Source organism: Blennius ocellaris, assembly GCF_963422515.1.
Source record: "Blennius ocellaris genome assembly, chromosome: 22".
NCBI lineage: Eukaryota > Metazoa > Chordata > Actinopteri > Blenniiformes > Blenniidae > Blennius > Blennius ocellaris.
The window spans coordinates 13,022,600-13,038,186 of NC_137671.1; the positions used below are offsets into that span (position 1 = coordinate 13,022,600).

Below are 15,587 nucleotides of genomic sequence, written 5' to 3' on the forward strand. Positions count from 1 at the left end.
GAAGTTTAAGATAAAACCTGCCCAAAGTCTTCTGGGTACGTGTATAAAACACAGCATGAGGTGGTGGAGAGATTTCAAAAAGCCCCGTTCACTTCTGCACCGTGATTCATTCTGCCTGAGTCATTCAGCACACTGAGGGTTAAAGTATAGCTGCAGCGTCTTGCTGCAGTGTCTAAAGCGTTTGGCTGATCGTTACAGTATACGCCAGGAGAAAAAGAGAAGGGGGGAAAAAAACACCTCTCTCTAATACTTCTGTTTTTTTCTTCCAAAAATTCTTTTTATTGCATTTATAACATTTGGCACAGTACAAATTCTTGGTGCTTTTACAAGATAAACCTGTAAAGATCGACACTGACCTTTTTTCGGTTTTTGTTAAAGAAAGTCTTCTCTGTATAAATATTTTTTTTCTTATCACTGCATTCTCTGTAGCACGGTGTAAAAATCACACAGAATGCCCCCCCCCCCCCCCTTTTTTTTTAAACAAGACTACCCTCATTTGTCAAAGTCAAGACAGCATCTTAAACAACTCATTGTTTTAAATAGAAGTTACAAGTTAGAAAATAGTTTCAATTTCTTTTTAATATATGTTTCTCTATCACCAACCCATGGTATTTTCAGTTTGTCCATATATATATATTTATTTATAAGCATGTACAACAAGAAATCATCAGTCTTTTTAAAGTTTGCACTCTGTACAAAAAAAAGTATTTCCTGTCCTCTTTTTTTTTTTTTTTTTTTTTCGTTGTGCATTCTATTGCATGATTTTGATGAGGAAAGGACCGAAAGTGGAGTGAACTTGGGTGGGTGGGAGCAAGGGGCTTGGGAAGGGTGAGAGTGAGAGCTGATTGGGGGGGAGGGATTCTTAAATCTGAGTCTCCTGTACTTTCTCCTTCGTGTGAGTTTTTATGACATAGGGCTCAGCCATTGCTGTGATGGCACTGGGCAAGGTTCGAGGCAAAGAGTTCCCAACGTTGTTTTCTGTCCATTTCGCCCCGTGGCCACTCGGTTTGTAGGTGTTGTATTTGGGCTTCATCGTGTTGTATTCCACCTTGTGGGGGCTGTAGTCCATTTTATGTGGACTGTAATCAAGCTGCGGTCTCTGTGTGTGGGGGCTAAAGTCCGATTTGAAGGCGCTGTAATCCACTTTGTGGGGGCTGAACTCGGTCTTGAAGGCGCTGTAATCAGGTGCAGTCTTATGGGGTGTGTAATGATCCTTAGATTTGTAGGAGAGGTCTGTTTTGGATCTCTGTGTATTGTAGTCCATTTTAGGCTTGGGCTGGGTGCTGTAGTCGGGCTTAAATGGACTGTAATCCGGCTTTGATCTTGGGTGAGTCCCGAAGTCAGGCTTGAATGGACTGTATTCAACTTTCTGCTTTTGTTGTGTGTTGTAGTCTGATTTTAATGGACTGTAGTCGTGTTTCGGTTTCGGTTGGGTGTTGTATCTGAATGGGCTAAAGTCATTTCTCTGCCTCGGATGAGTGCTGTAGTCTGGTTTGAAAGGGCTGTAGTCTGACTTAATTTTGGGGTGAGTGCCAAAGTCGGGTTTGAATGGGCTGTATTCGGCTTTCGGCTTGTGAGTGCTGTAGTCCGGTCTAAATGGGCTGCAGTCAGGCTTTGGTCTATGAAGGCTAAAATCTGGTGTAGATTTGTGAGTGTTGTAATCAGAGATGGATTTGTGGCTGCTGAAGTCCATATTTGGCTTATATGTGGTATACTCGGCTTTTGGCTTGTGGAGTGTAAAATCGGGTTGTGGTTTGTATTCAGCCTTGGGTTTGTGAAAGCTGTAGTCAGTCTTGTGGCTGATGAAATCCAATTTGTGTATGCTGTTGTGGTCCCGGATTTCAGGCAACGTGAGAGCGGACTCCTGGGCTGCAGAAGCTGGAGGTGGAAGGTCCTCCTCATCCACCTGGATAATCTCCACAGTGCGGGCAGCTGCCACTGTGCTCCTCTGCTGGTGGCGCTTTCTCAGTTTGTAGAAGGCGATGAGCATGACGGCAGCCAAGAGCGTCACTGCCACAAAGCAGCCTATTATAATCTTGGTGGTCTTCATCACTTCATCCAAGCTTGGACCAGATTTGCCCGGCTTGCCAGTGGCACCTTGGATTCCTGGCAAAACTGATGGCTTAGCTGCTCCCGGTGGACTGTCTGTGTTTTGCAGCAACACAGTTGGTGTGGAGATGAAGACTGGCTGAAAGACAGAAGGAGAGGCCGTTGTAGTTGTTGTCCCAAGGCCTACTCCTCCTCCTCCAGCAACTCCACCACCTGCAGAAGCGGCAGCTGTCGTTGTAGTAGTTTTAGACTTGGGCATCTCAGTGGTTGGCCCCAAGACTTCTACAGTCACTGTGGTGAAGTAACTCAAATTGGATGTGTTAAGCTCAGCTGCACTCACGTTGAGGTAGGCTGAGGCGTTGGAGTTCCCAGCCGCATTGGACACCATGCATGTATAAGTGCCTGTGTCTGCTGCCAGGACATTTGAGAAATTTAGCGTTCCGTCATTGAGGACTGATATTCTTGGATGACCAGAGGCATGTGTCAGTATAGTTCCATTGGGTAGGAGCCAGCGCACCGAAGACATCAGGGCCGTGCGACAACGAAGCTCAGCAACTCGGCCTGCTGAGATGTTCAAGTCCCTGGGTGCATCGCCAATGAATGGCGCAGAACATTGGGTCGCAGCCCCCTCGCCTCGATCCACCTCCACCAACTGTCTGCCTCTCATTGTGGCAGGTGAGTGACAGCGTCCACAGCAAGTTGAGTTTGTAGGGATGTACTCCCTTAGCCAACGCGCTAACCACACCGCCTCACAGCCACAATTCCAAGGGTTATGGTGGAGATGGAGCTCCACCAGGTACCTGAGCGGGGAGAACAGATCATGTGGCACAGCGCTCAGATTGTTATGGGCAAGGTTCAGCTCCACCAGTGAAGATAGGTCATCGAAAGCATTGCGCTCAATGACTGTGATTTGAGAGTTCATCACCCATAGCTTTTTTAGGGCGCGTAGGCCTTTGAAGGACCCTGGCTTTATCTCTGGGAAGAGATTTTCAGAGATCTCAAGCTCCTCCAGACCCTTTAGGGGAATCAGGTTTGGCATATCACCCCTTATGTTGCACATTCCAAGGTTGAGGTACTTCAGGTTTTGTAGGCCCTCGAAAGCGCCTTCTGAGATGTACTCCAGTTTCTTTAACTCTCCCAGGTCCAGTCGCATGAGTGAGGGTACTCGGTTGAAGGCGTAGGATGGGATACTCTCAATGGGGTTGTTCCTCAGCCATAGTTCCCTTAGTTTAGACAGGTACTCAAAGGCCCCACTGGGTACCACTGTTAACCGGTTGTCAAACAACTCCAACGTGTTGAGGCTGGTAAGTCCATTGAACGCGCCCACCTCAATCTGCCGTATGGCATTTCGCCCGAGCTGGAGCACCTCAAGGTGGTGCAGATGGCGGAAGGAGTCAGCCTGCACCGCCTCAATGGCGTTTTCCATTAGATTGAGGTGTCGCGTGTTGGCAGGAATCCCAGGGGGTACGCGGGTGAGGCCACGTCGGGTGCACACCACTTTCCCCTGCTGATTACTGCAGGAACACTGCGGTGGACAGCCCTGGGGTCCTTGAGAGACCGCCGCCCCCGCCAAGGCCAGGGAGGCGCTGCTCCACGCTCGCGCCATCAGGAAGACTACACAGAGCAGGGCGGCTTTCCTGGCACGATGCGCAGCTACCCGCCCCAGGAGACTCATGATGTGGCACGTTCATAATTCAGCATCATCTGGGGGGGGGGGAGGATGGGGTGTTTGGGACTGATGTTTGAGGGACAGGGAAAGTAGCTGGTTGGCTGATAGTATTATTAAGGGGGGCCAGAGTAAACAGGTTAAGGAAACTAAAGAGGACAAGTGGGGAATATGGGTTTGGCCGCTTGCTCAGGGGCAAGATGACTTGACCTATCCTCACTTAAATAGTGCTTTTGTTTTCATGGACTGTGCTCAGGGGCAGAAAGAAAGGGGAAGGTTGAGAAGCCTGTTTTTTCTGCAACATGTGTATGAGAACATGATGGTAAAGTAAGCAACCAAAAACTGTATTAAAAGACAGAGGGGGGGTGGGGGGGGGGGGGTGTTACAAATTGATGCAAAGAGGGGTTGAAACACTAGACACCTACCTCAAGTTATTATTACAGGTCCTTGAACTGAGACATATAGCTTCCCTCCTTTTTGAAATCAGAAAGAGCTGTAGTATTCGCATCAGATGTATTTATATCCAAGGGCAGCAAAGAAAACCTTTTATATTTGCCCTGTCAAAACAGGTATCAATGCCAAAGAGCTTAACCAAGATGAGCCCTTTTGTAAATCCATACATCCAAAGAGAAAAGGTTCAAAGGCCCTTTGTGAGTGTTTGTTTGTCTCCCTTGTGATCCCGATGTGATTCGGAGGAGAAAAAAGAAAAAAAAAGAAAAGCCTGTAGATACGAATCCAGTCAGGCTCCCAAAGCAGCAGTGCTCCCTTGCTCGCTTCTCGCTGTCGGCTCCTCTTCTCTTGCTTGTCCTTGGAATCCGACAGTTGATCCCCCTGCTAGACACCTTACCCAGGTCTCCATAGTACAGCGACCCCCCCCAAAAAATGCACAATTTCTTTTCTTTTTTTTGTGTTTGTGCCGCAAAACCCAAGGCAGGAATGACAAAACGAGGGAGGTAGGTGGGGGTGGGTTTTCAGAAGGTTGAATGGAAATTCCTCAGTCCTTTCCAACGATCTTTGCCTTTTGTTTGCAGTGGTTAGAAGGGAAGATTGACGAGCAGTACGGAGCAAAAAAAACAACAAAAAAACCCCTCTCTGTATTCCTCTGTTCACTTTTTAGTAGTCAATCAGTTGGTCGGTTGGTCAGTCTGACAGCCCTTCTTCCTCTCGCACTCTTGTCCGCTCCCCCTCTCAACGTGGCGTCGTGTCCACTTGATTTCTCTTAATTTTCTTTTCCTCCGGGAGCGCTTGGCAGTGTCTGAAAAAGCCAGGCGACCCACACTGCCTTCATTAGCTTCTTTTTTTCCTTCTTAACGAGCCGCGCGCTCCTGCGTCGCCAGCCGCGGTGGCGACGGCAGCAATTGCAAATGCACACACACCATCCCTGCGAAGCACACAGCGGCAGCAGGAGCTAGGACACACAGCGGCAGCTGCAGCCTGCCTCCCATGCACTTCCCAATAATCCGTCAATTTCTTCAGAGGGGGAGTGGGATGGGGGATGGAAGGGGGTGCCGGGAGGAGTGGTGGTGGTGGGGGGGGGTATTGTAGCTGGGTTGATCGAGGTGGGTTAGAGGGAGGAGGGGGTGGCGCACAGTTTCTCCTTCCTCTCTCCGGCGTGCTTCTTTTTTTTCCTTCTTGTTTCCAGTTCTTTTTTTCCCCCTCTTTTTCTCTTTTTCTGTCTCCGCTCCTCTTCTTGCGGCGATCAGCACCCCCTCGCTAATGCAGCGTCCAACTGAGGAGAGGAGCAAGGCAGAGGAGGCAAGCGCTGGGCAAGCGCGGCTTTACAGGCGTGACGTTACCAGTAGCGTCGATGTGGAAAGGATCCGTTGTAGCAGCAAAAGAGGGAGCGTGTGCGCCTCTCTCTCGCTCTCTCTCTCTCTCTCTCTGTCTCGCTCTCTCTCTCTCTCTCTCTCTCTCTCTCTCTCTCTCTCTCTCTCTGTCTCTCTCTCTCTCTCTCGCTATCTCTCTTTCTCTCGTTCCCAGCTTCCCTCCTGCTCTCTGCAGTGTCCTGAGGTAGTTGGGTGAGCTCAAAGCACTCAGACCTTTTTTAGAGATCTACCTCTTCACAAACCAGTTTGCTCTCGCTGTCTTCTCCCCCCCCCCCCCCCCCCTTTTTTAAGCTCATAGTCTCATTTTCTGTGACTTTGTGGTGCTCTTTGTGGCTTCGGGGAATAGACAGGTTGACCAAGGCAGAGATGGACAGTGGCATCCGCACAGCAACCACATTTTAACCCCCTCCTGTCCTGCATTAATCCAACTATTCCAACGAACTGGCCAAAGCTCTCCAACATTGCTGTGGTGGACAAGGCGGGCAGATGGGACATAGTTTCTCTCGCTCTCTGGCTTTCCTTCCTCCCAAATGCCCTCTTCTTTCTCCTCCTCTGCTCCTATACTCACTTCCATCTATATTTCTCTCTTATTTTAGGTCCCCGGCTCTCTCTGCTTTGTCCTTTCGTGGAAATGAGAGGAACATGAATGGACTGCTGACGCATCCTGCTCAGAGCCGTGCTTTAGTTTGATGCAGTGTGTTATGTGCATTAACTCCCTCTCCACCCTCTCCCTCCTCACTGTCTTTCCTTCTTTGCTCACACTTCGTCCATCAGTATGTCACTCAACGTCCTATCTGGTGTGGTATACCTCTACTCGCACTGTTTTGCAGGCATTTTCAGTAGCAGAATCCCTCTTCAGTATTGTTTCATGTTGAGCCTTTTTTGCATTTCTTATTTTACTGGATTGGAAATAAACTTTAGATTGCAAAAACTTTTTTCTTTGATACTGAAAGTAACCCTTTCACTATAATTTGTTTATTCAAACAAACACGTCCTGTAGTCGCATCTCTCCACCCGCCATCCATCATGTGTGTCTTTTGAAGGTAGTCACAGCGCTGGAAAGACGCAGACCTTAATCCTCAGCCTGAACAGGAACTGTTGAACATGGCTATAAAGGTCATCTTAAACAAAACGGAAGAAAACATGAAAGTTGAACACACCCTACTGGCCCAGCCCTCCATCTCAAATGATTTGCACAAGCCTCATGTCCATTCAACGAGGTAGCGCTGTGGGTAATTGATGGTTAACAAAGGTAGCTGTGACACTGCTGCGAGGTATATGTACGCGTTTGTGGCTGAGCTTGAGAGTAAGAGAGAGAGAGAGAGAGAGAGACAGAGAGAGAGCTCACCAGCTAGAAAAGGTCACACTGCCTGAAGCGCAGTACGTTATTCCCACTGGCACAGGAGTATAGAGCCAACTCCTATATTATACACACACATACAGATGCAGACTTTCTCCTTGGCTTCACTGCAGTTGAATACGAATGGGCTTCAATGTAGCACATGTACCGGTGAGGTGGCAGCCACAGGAGCATGGGAGAGATTTTCCTGTGTGTTATGAAAGAACGGCTATTTCTTTTCCACGGGGATTCATCGCATCACAGCCGTATGGATGGGGGGGTATCAAAGATGTAACGCAGCCTCTTTTGTGCATCTGCTGAGCAAATATCAGACGACACTCCTATATCCAGGAACGTAGAACCAGGCTATGATGCAAATCATATAAGAGACTTGGGAGTTTACTAATTTGTTAACGTCCGTTGCAAATGTTAACTGGTACAAAAAATTGTGGTTGAATTGCCTGCGAGACAGTCATAGTATATCATGTTACAGTTACGTAATCGCTTGTATCACACATGTTCTTGGATTATGTACATAATCAATGGATTAAACCTGCCATTCATGGACGCACGTTCGTAAGCAACAATAGCGTGTTGGCTTGCTGTGTCGGTTTGGTGTATGAGAGATGGGGAAACAATGGCAGAGCAATCTACAATTGCCGAGGGAGTAGATGTGGATATTAGCAGTGTAAGGACGAGAAAATGGTGATGAAGAGCAAATTTTGTCAGGAAAGTGAGTCTTTTTCTTGCTGTGAAATTTTTCTATGACGTGCTCTTTAGGCTGGAATCACCCACTATGTTGTCAGTTTCGTAGTCGCCCATTACTTCTAGTGAGAATATAAAGGAAAGGTGTATGTCCACCTTGTTAGGAGAGGCTTTGATGAGTATGTAGGCTAAGCATTTGTTCAATTTTACAGAAAGTTTAACATTGAGTAACAGATATATCATCTAGTGTCAGAAACTATTTAAAAAAACAACAACAAACAAACAAAGAAATGGGGGAGGGAGCTGGATTATTTTTATTTTTACACTGTTGATGATAAAATGAGGTGTTTGTTTCTCTCCAGCGTTGTATGTCCACTAACCGTTCTCTCTGTGTGGTGTGCCCCCGTTTGATGAACAAATGACCCAGAATAGGTCTTGGTTGAGTTGCTCCTGCCCGGCACTGCAGAGCCGAGACCACTATCGAACCAAAATCATCCACTGACCCATAACATGACCAGCGCTGTGACGGCAGCGTTTTTTCCTTCGCTCCGACCCCATCCACTCCTCCCCGTGCTGTCTTTTCTATTCTCACCCCGTTTTCTGTCTTTCAGTGGACACTGCGCTTGCTCACTACTGATGGCGCCTGGGTCAAGCCCTGCCAAACACAGTGATGCTCCACTGACCAAAAAGCGGTATACCCCATGTGTTCTAGTTTGATCCTGGCCCGGAATGGCAAAGACGGTTTGATTGTCGGCCAAACTCTTATCACGGCAAGGTTTTCCCAAGGTTGTTCTGGCGTACGCGTGTGCCCAGCTCACGATACTCCCGACTCACGGATGTGAATCGGAGAAGACTTTCTGAAGATAGTGGTCCTGTTTTTATTAGCCTTCCCAGATTGTAAGTCAGTTTTAATTTGGTGTTTCAGGCTGATTCAGAAATTGCAAACTGCTTAATGTGGAGTGTCTTCTGCAGTTTCGGGGTATGCCAGTATATCCACAGTGGAGAGTCGCCAACATCCAGGTCAAACAGTGGTCCCATATGTTCACAGTTTAACATACACTCTCTTGACAAGAAGAGTGTTGTCAGGCTTTACCTCCAGGACTTGCTGACTGATGATGGCTTGATGAGCTGTCAGATATGTGGGACCTTCATGCTGTCATGCCAGCCCCCTTCGCCTGTTGTGTGACCCCCTGACCTCTGCCACCTCACCCACGGCTCTCTGGAGTCGACCCCTTGCACCAGGCCAGGCGGGCGCCGGGTGTAGTTTGGGGGTGCTGCACGACCTACTTTGGTGTGGGCTGTCCACCAGCACATTCGAGGGGTATATGCGATCGGTACAGAACCCATCCCCTGAGGTGAGAGTGAGCAAATCTGGGCTGCGGCCAGTTACATGTAGGTCAGCAGCCTGTGTCTGTAAGCGTGTGTTTGTATGTGTGCATGTCGGTAGCTGCATTAGGATGAATGGCCTGCAGTATAGTATAGCAACAATGGTGACCAGATTACAGAAATATTCAGTCAAATAATGGATATAATAATGTGTCATTGCAGGTATTGTAGGATAGGAGCCACTTTAGGGAAAACCACTCATGGTTTCCGTTATGTATGACGATAACCAGATAAAGAAAAATCTCAAGGAGGGTTTTGTATTGTGCTTTTAGATCTACTAATTTGTGGCGTGCACACTGCGCATGCTAGCACTTCTTAACGTTTTCACGCATATATGCAAACCTTCCTTTGCGTTTTGGCTCTACGTTTCCATAACAACAATCCTCGAAATCACATTTAAAAAAAAAAAAAGGACCTTTTTGGAAGCGGCTCCCACGGTGGAGTGGTTTTATAACATTTTGATTCTATCTCTGTGTAAACGGGGGCAGGGGCACAACTCGCTCCATGTCCCAGCGGTCCACCCTGGCACAATGTCAACTTAAACCAATTTTTGCGAGGCCACTGTCCTACAGTAAGAACATGCATTAGCATACCAACTTGCAGACACACCAAAGTCTAATTTTGACCTTGTCGCAAGGATCTGCTACTAGACAGTTGCTTTTCCATTTGCATTTCAGATTCCAGGAATTAATTTTGCCTGGGATTATGAGACACACACACACACACACACGCGCGCGCACAGATACACACGCAAACACACCAATATCAGTGTCCCACTAAAGGCTTAGAGTGCTTGGTATTTTTTTTTTTCCCCCCCTGTTCATTTTCTCATCGCACACACTCACACATCAGCACGCACCAATCATATGCCGGCATATCCAGAGATTATAAGAGGCAATAGGATATATTAGTGCTTCCATCTGGCCTGGCTGGATGAGTTGTTTCATTCTGATACCTGCTCTGTCTTGGTACTTTGCCCTCGCTGACTTTGTGTCCTCCGTTCATTCACTTAACCACATTAATACATTTTAGAGAAAAAAACAGTTGCATTATTTTTGTCAATATTTGTTTAGTTATACCTTTAAAATAAACATATTTTCTCATAGCATTTTTGTGGTGGAGTTTAACTTTTGATCCTACTTGACATCTCAGTCATGTTTGTTTTTCTTCTTCTTTTTTTTTTTAACTTGTCCTTGGATGGTCTCCTTTCTTTCATTACCTCCCTCACTTGACCTTGGCCTTTTTGCATCCTTTACACAGCTTCTGTCCTGTTCCCCCTCCCTTATCTTCTTCTTTTGTTGCATTCACTTGCATAGTTGCATTCACTTTGCCCCCCCCCGCCCCCCCAACATCTCCTCTGTCCTCCTGTCATCTTGCCCTCACTCTCTTCCTCTAACTCACCACATCCTACAGTGCTCTTTTGGTTCAGTATTTGCAGGCTCGACTCAAGTTAATTGTGTTTGCTCATTCAGCTTTTTATTATATATGCGTGCGTACGACGATATGTGCTCTAGAATGAAGGCAACATCGGGTCACGGCCACTAAAGGCACCCAGTGAAAGACGAGTGTTTTCTCCTCTGATTTTTTCATTTTACTTTGCTCTCATCCTGTGTTATTCAGCATTTGAGCCTCGCTAGCAGCCATTGTCTCCGGACTAATGGGCTTCATTATGGTGAGCTGTGTTCATGCTGGCTGCCAGAGCAGGGATTAGCTGTAGCACCGTGTTAGTTGGAAGCAGAAGAAAGATATTGTGAGGTTAGCGCCGTTAACCCAATCAGCATGGGCCAAGATACCTCGATACGAAGAGATTCTTCATTTGCAACTAGGAGTGTTGTCTTTTTTTTTTTTTTTTTCATATATCCCATTTCAAAAATTCATAGAATCACCTTTAAATAATAAATGTTTGTAACTTTTTCTAATGTGATGTGATGAAGTGCCTCTTCGCTCTCTCTCTCTCTCTCTCTCTCTCTCTCTCTCTCTCTCTCTCTCTCTCTCTCCTCTCCCTCTCTCCCTCTCCCTCCCTCCCTCCCTCCCTCCCTCCCTCCCCCCTTCTCTTTTCTCACCCCATGCTAATGCATACCCAAGCCACGTCATCGGTCAGCTGGCCCCATTAGAATTCATGGAGCATTCCTTTATGTGCGTTCATCACAATGTTGCCTTGCCAACTGCTCGGCGTAGGAAATTGATGTCTCTTTCTCTGAGCAATGTGAAGGTAAAAACACAGTAATTCACCACAGCGAGAGCTGCTAAATCTTCCCGACTTTTAGCTCCTTGGGAGCAAAGAAGCCGTCTTCATTCAGATCTTCCATCTCCCTCGCCTCTGTTTGCTTTTATGTCCTTGGGTTTGGTCAAAACAGAATTCCTATTAAGCTGTTACGCCGCAGCTTACGCACCCCTGTGTTGGGTTTCTGCTTTGCTCCTACTTGCTGGGAGTCACTAAATAATTTTCCCGTCGGTTATAATGCGAGTTGTGAAAAGGTACCGAGAGAACTGGTTCACACATGTAGCAATCTATAAGATTGTTTGCATCAAGAGCCACATATCTTTTTGATTATTGATACCGAAGACATTCCTTTATCGTTTGGAAGCTTGTCAAATGAAGTCGTCACTGAATGACCTCTGAACACATTTCTTTCTCTTCCGTCTGCGAAGCCCCTGACCTTCAAACATCCTCCGTTTTTCTCTAAAAAAAAAAAAAATCACAGCTACTTTCTCTACAGTGTTGCGTCTGTATAACACTTAATCCCAGAATCTCCATCAAGCTTTGTGTTTGTGGGGATTATTGCGACTGAGTCCTGGTACAGCACAGACCGAGGGACGGCGCAAAAGAATAAAACAGCTTTTCATTTTTGGTAAATCCACCTGGCCGCACCCAGATTATAGAGTCGGATTCTCCCCACCCAACCTATTTTTTTCCCAGTTACTTTTTGTCCATTTTTAAGCTCTTAAATCTATCATGTGCATTTAGCCTGCTCCCACATTTCTTGGTTCACATCGTCGTGCCCTGCTTTATTTTAACCACTGTTAGAAAGCAGAAAAGAGGTTAGAAAGTGAGGAATATGTTTTTGCAATATACTTCATCTTTGGATTTCATTACTGATAGTTGCCCGTCTATCTGATCCCCAATGCGAGCATATTAATAAGAATTCTACCCCAGGCAAGTCTACTTGAAATGAGTCTGAGGTCATTGCTGAACTGTTGAGTCAATATTGTGCTTGTATTTACTGATGGAAAAAGGGCAACGCGTTACGTCTCTGTGTGCACGAGAGATGCATTCTGCCTTTTCTCTAATATGACTACTCACTGCCCAGACGGTTATTTTTCCTGTGTAATATCCTCCGATTCTCTGCCCCCCCGCCCGCCCCCTCCGCCCCGGCGGACGGGGGATTTGAGAAGCCAAGCTAAGTGTGTCTAATCTACGAGCGCAGCCAGCGCAGCGTCAAATGTTTGGTGCCGATGTACCTGCGGACTCCAACAATACCAATACAATACTTCAGCCGCTGTTCATCCACGCAGGTAGAAGACGTCGTGGGAGGGGGAGGGATGAAGTCTCAGCAAAGAGATACCGACGCCATTTATACAACGGCCTTTCCACAGCATCATTTTGAAAACTATGTCCGTTTACTTGAAAATGCTAAAAAATGTCATGTTGGGCCACTAGTAGGTGTTGTTTGTTTTTCTGACTGTGGATTTTTATTAATTTTTTCGCCATTTGTGTAAAGATGTGGTTAAAATTAGAAATGCAGCACCACCTGGCCCACGAGTCGTCCACGTATTGTTGGGAGTAAAGAGGTAATGTGTGAAAAAGGCACGTTTGAAGGAAGATAGAAATATAGTTGTAAGGCAAAAGGAACACAACACACACTTTTACCCACTCACCGCACCGCATCGTGCCCTCGGGCCCTTCGACCTTGCGTAAATGTGTTTTCTGTAGCAATGCAATCCGGGATTTCCCCCGGAGGTAGGCTGCGGCCGGGGGGCCAGCCCAGTCCTCGCTATGAAAGGAAGAGGGGAAACAGCAGCAGGCAGCACTTTCTAAATTGAAGTCAATAACACAACAGCCCATTCTATCAGAGCAGGTCCTCCCACACAGTTTGGCTTTGAGCCGCTGAGGAGAGTCGGGAGGTAGGATGTCTATTGAGCGCTCCAAAGTAGCACAACGCAATGAAACATGTGTTTGTGTAGGTGAACACAAGAGGATATAGCGCTGACTCTGAGAGGTCGAGCTCCAACAATGCCATCTACTTTTTTTTTTTTTGACAATTGTACTTACAAGGAGTGACTGTTTACCAGAGCGTGCGATTATAAAATGAGAAGTACAAAGAACTTGGGGTCTGAAATGGCTTAACCAACCCGCTGCGCCTGATCTGCGGCCGTGAATTTATTCTACATCTGGCCCGCTTTTTGAAATCTTGCTAATGCAGGCATATTAAAGACACATGCACACACAGCCTTATTTGGCCTTTAATCCCTTTTCGCATGTGAGCACTTCTACATAGCTTTGGGGGGGGGATTAAAGCCGGTATGGCTGGCCGGCGCCGAGCAGCGGCAGCAGAGGAAATTAGCAACTGGTAGACGGCAGACATCCGGCTGACATGACGTGGCGCTGCGTTACATGCTCGCCGATCTAACGGCGGCGATGTAACTGTTACTGGCACATCCGCACAGCAGGGATCAGGCATGATTTGTTTGGGAGCTCGCACTTTTTTTCTGCTGAAGTGAATGTTGGGGGGGGGGGGAAAAAAAGTCGATGGACTGCAGTTTTAATACCCTCTGTTCCTGATACTGTGCTGACCCGCTTCGGTTTGTTGCATTCGTCTGTTGTTTACAGGCAAACTGTATGACTAAACCACTTATTTCATTTGATGGCAAGGTTGTAATGTGCTTGTACATAGGAATGTTAGTTTTGGAGCAGCCGCCCCCCGCATATATGAGCGAGGGAGAATGAGTCTGCTTGAGGAACATCGTGCCTGACATGGATTCATAACTCATAAGTGAGTCGCCATTCCTAGTGTCTGGTTCTCTCAGCCCCACGATCTTCATAATACGACATGCATACAAAGTCCCATATGTTCATGCATGCCTCTGCCTTTATGATGCAATGAAATGTTTAAATTTTACATGATATCCAGCGAATGGGGTTAAATGAAGCGCAAAGCTGTCCCGTAGCCACGGGGCTCTTTAACTTTTCAAACACACACTTAGAGAAAACTTGACTGCACCTTCACAATACATTTACACCTGTCACCTTTACATCTGGCGGCGGAGTGCGTCCCATCTATCAGCATCATCGCGTGCTTTCGTTCCTTGTTAATGTGTTATTATTTGCCGGTTGGTGTTTTATAGATCGGTGTTGTGCACAGGCCACTGCCTACTAGTCCTGCTGCTCGTGTTCCGTCAGCTCTCTGACTGATAGCATCAGTCTAGGTCACTTGCACCCTAGTTGTGTTTATTGGTGTGTGGCCCACTTATTTTTTCTTTTTCCACAATAAACACACACACACACGCACACACACACGGGCTCACACACCAGTGGCTTGACACACAGATGAACAGTGGTAATTTCCCAAGGCAGACATTGATTTTACTTTCACCATCCTGCCTCACACTGTTTGACACACAGTTGGAAATTATAATTTCAACTCTAAACCTTTAGCTGTTAAAAAAAAAACTACCAGTGCACTTTTTGGCTATTTGTAAAAAAAAAAAAAATATATTCCATGTTACTGTACAATGAAAATAATTGGATAGAAATGATTAGAAAACACAAAGTGTATCTACAAACTGCCCTACGCATAATGGAGAGCGTATGATTAAATCATATTTAGCATGTAGCATTGCATTAGCTTTCATCCCTTCTCTTGACATTTTGAAAGAACATAATTCACACCCTGTCTTACTTTTGTTATTCTCATTAATATTAGAGAATCTCCGAACCTCAGAAGTCGCTTGTGCTCGGCTGCGTACCTGCGGACGACGATGCCGACGCGTTAAGTCACGTAATACTCGCCGCGTGGTTTTCGGTATCGGCTCATTCCGAAAAAAAAAACCCTACTGGGAACGCGCTGGGAACACACCGTGCTGTCATGTTTTGAATCACTCTAATGACTATAAAGCGTTAACTCCAATATGTTCCCTGATAAGCACTGAGTGCTTGCACATGCGTTTTAATATGCACTCGTGTATCTGGAGAGGCTTTGCTGACTTAACAGTCTCGACTGTCTTGTTCCAGTGCCGCTGCTGTTGTTGTTGCCCATCCTTTTCTGCACACGGCATTAAATAACTAAGGATTGATGAAGCCACCGAAGACGCAGTGGTTTGAATTGTCTTTCGAGTAAACAAATGCGCTCTCCACACCTCACACGGTGGGAATACCACGAGACAACAGCCTGCGGGCACGGGGTTCTTACTTCTTAGAAGGTGGGTATTCAAGCAGTAAGTGTTAGTGTCGAGCTGGCCACATGATTGTTGTGGCTTGTAACTCCCTGATGCAGTGGGGTGTAAGGTGTCTGGTTTTGCCTGTGGCCACGTTGTTGAAATTGAATTTGAAGTGTGTGCGTGTTTGTGTGCGTATGAACTGTTGTCTGGTTTGAATCAAGTGGTGTTCATGCTTCGT

General features: G+C 46.6%; 2 protein-coding genes across 2 annotated transcripts in view; one reads left to right on the plus strand and one right to left on the minus strand.

The window, feature by feature from the left end:
• The window catches only part of snd1 (staphylococcal nuclease and tudor domain containing 1), a 173,239-nt gene that overhangs the window by 78,957 nt on the left and 78,695 nt on the right, over positions 1 to 15,587 (plus strand). The gene's annotated exons all lie outside the window — the stretch shown is intronic.
• Positions 856 to 3,724, minus strand: lrrc4.1 (leucine rich repeat containing 4.1; the record flags this gene model as incomplete). The annotated part of the gene is made up of 1 exon (XM_080518030.1): positions 856 to 3,724. The coding sequence occupies one exon, from the start codon at positions 3,722 to 3,724 to the stop codon at positions 863 to 865; it is 2,862 nt and encodes a 953-aa protein (XP_080374156.1). The 3' UTR covers positions 856 to 862.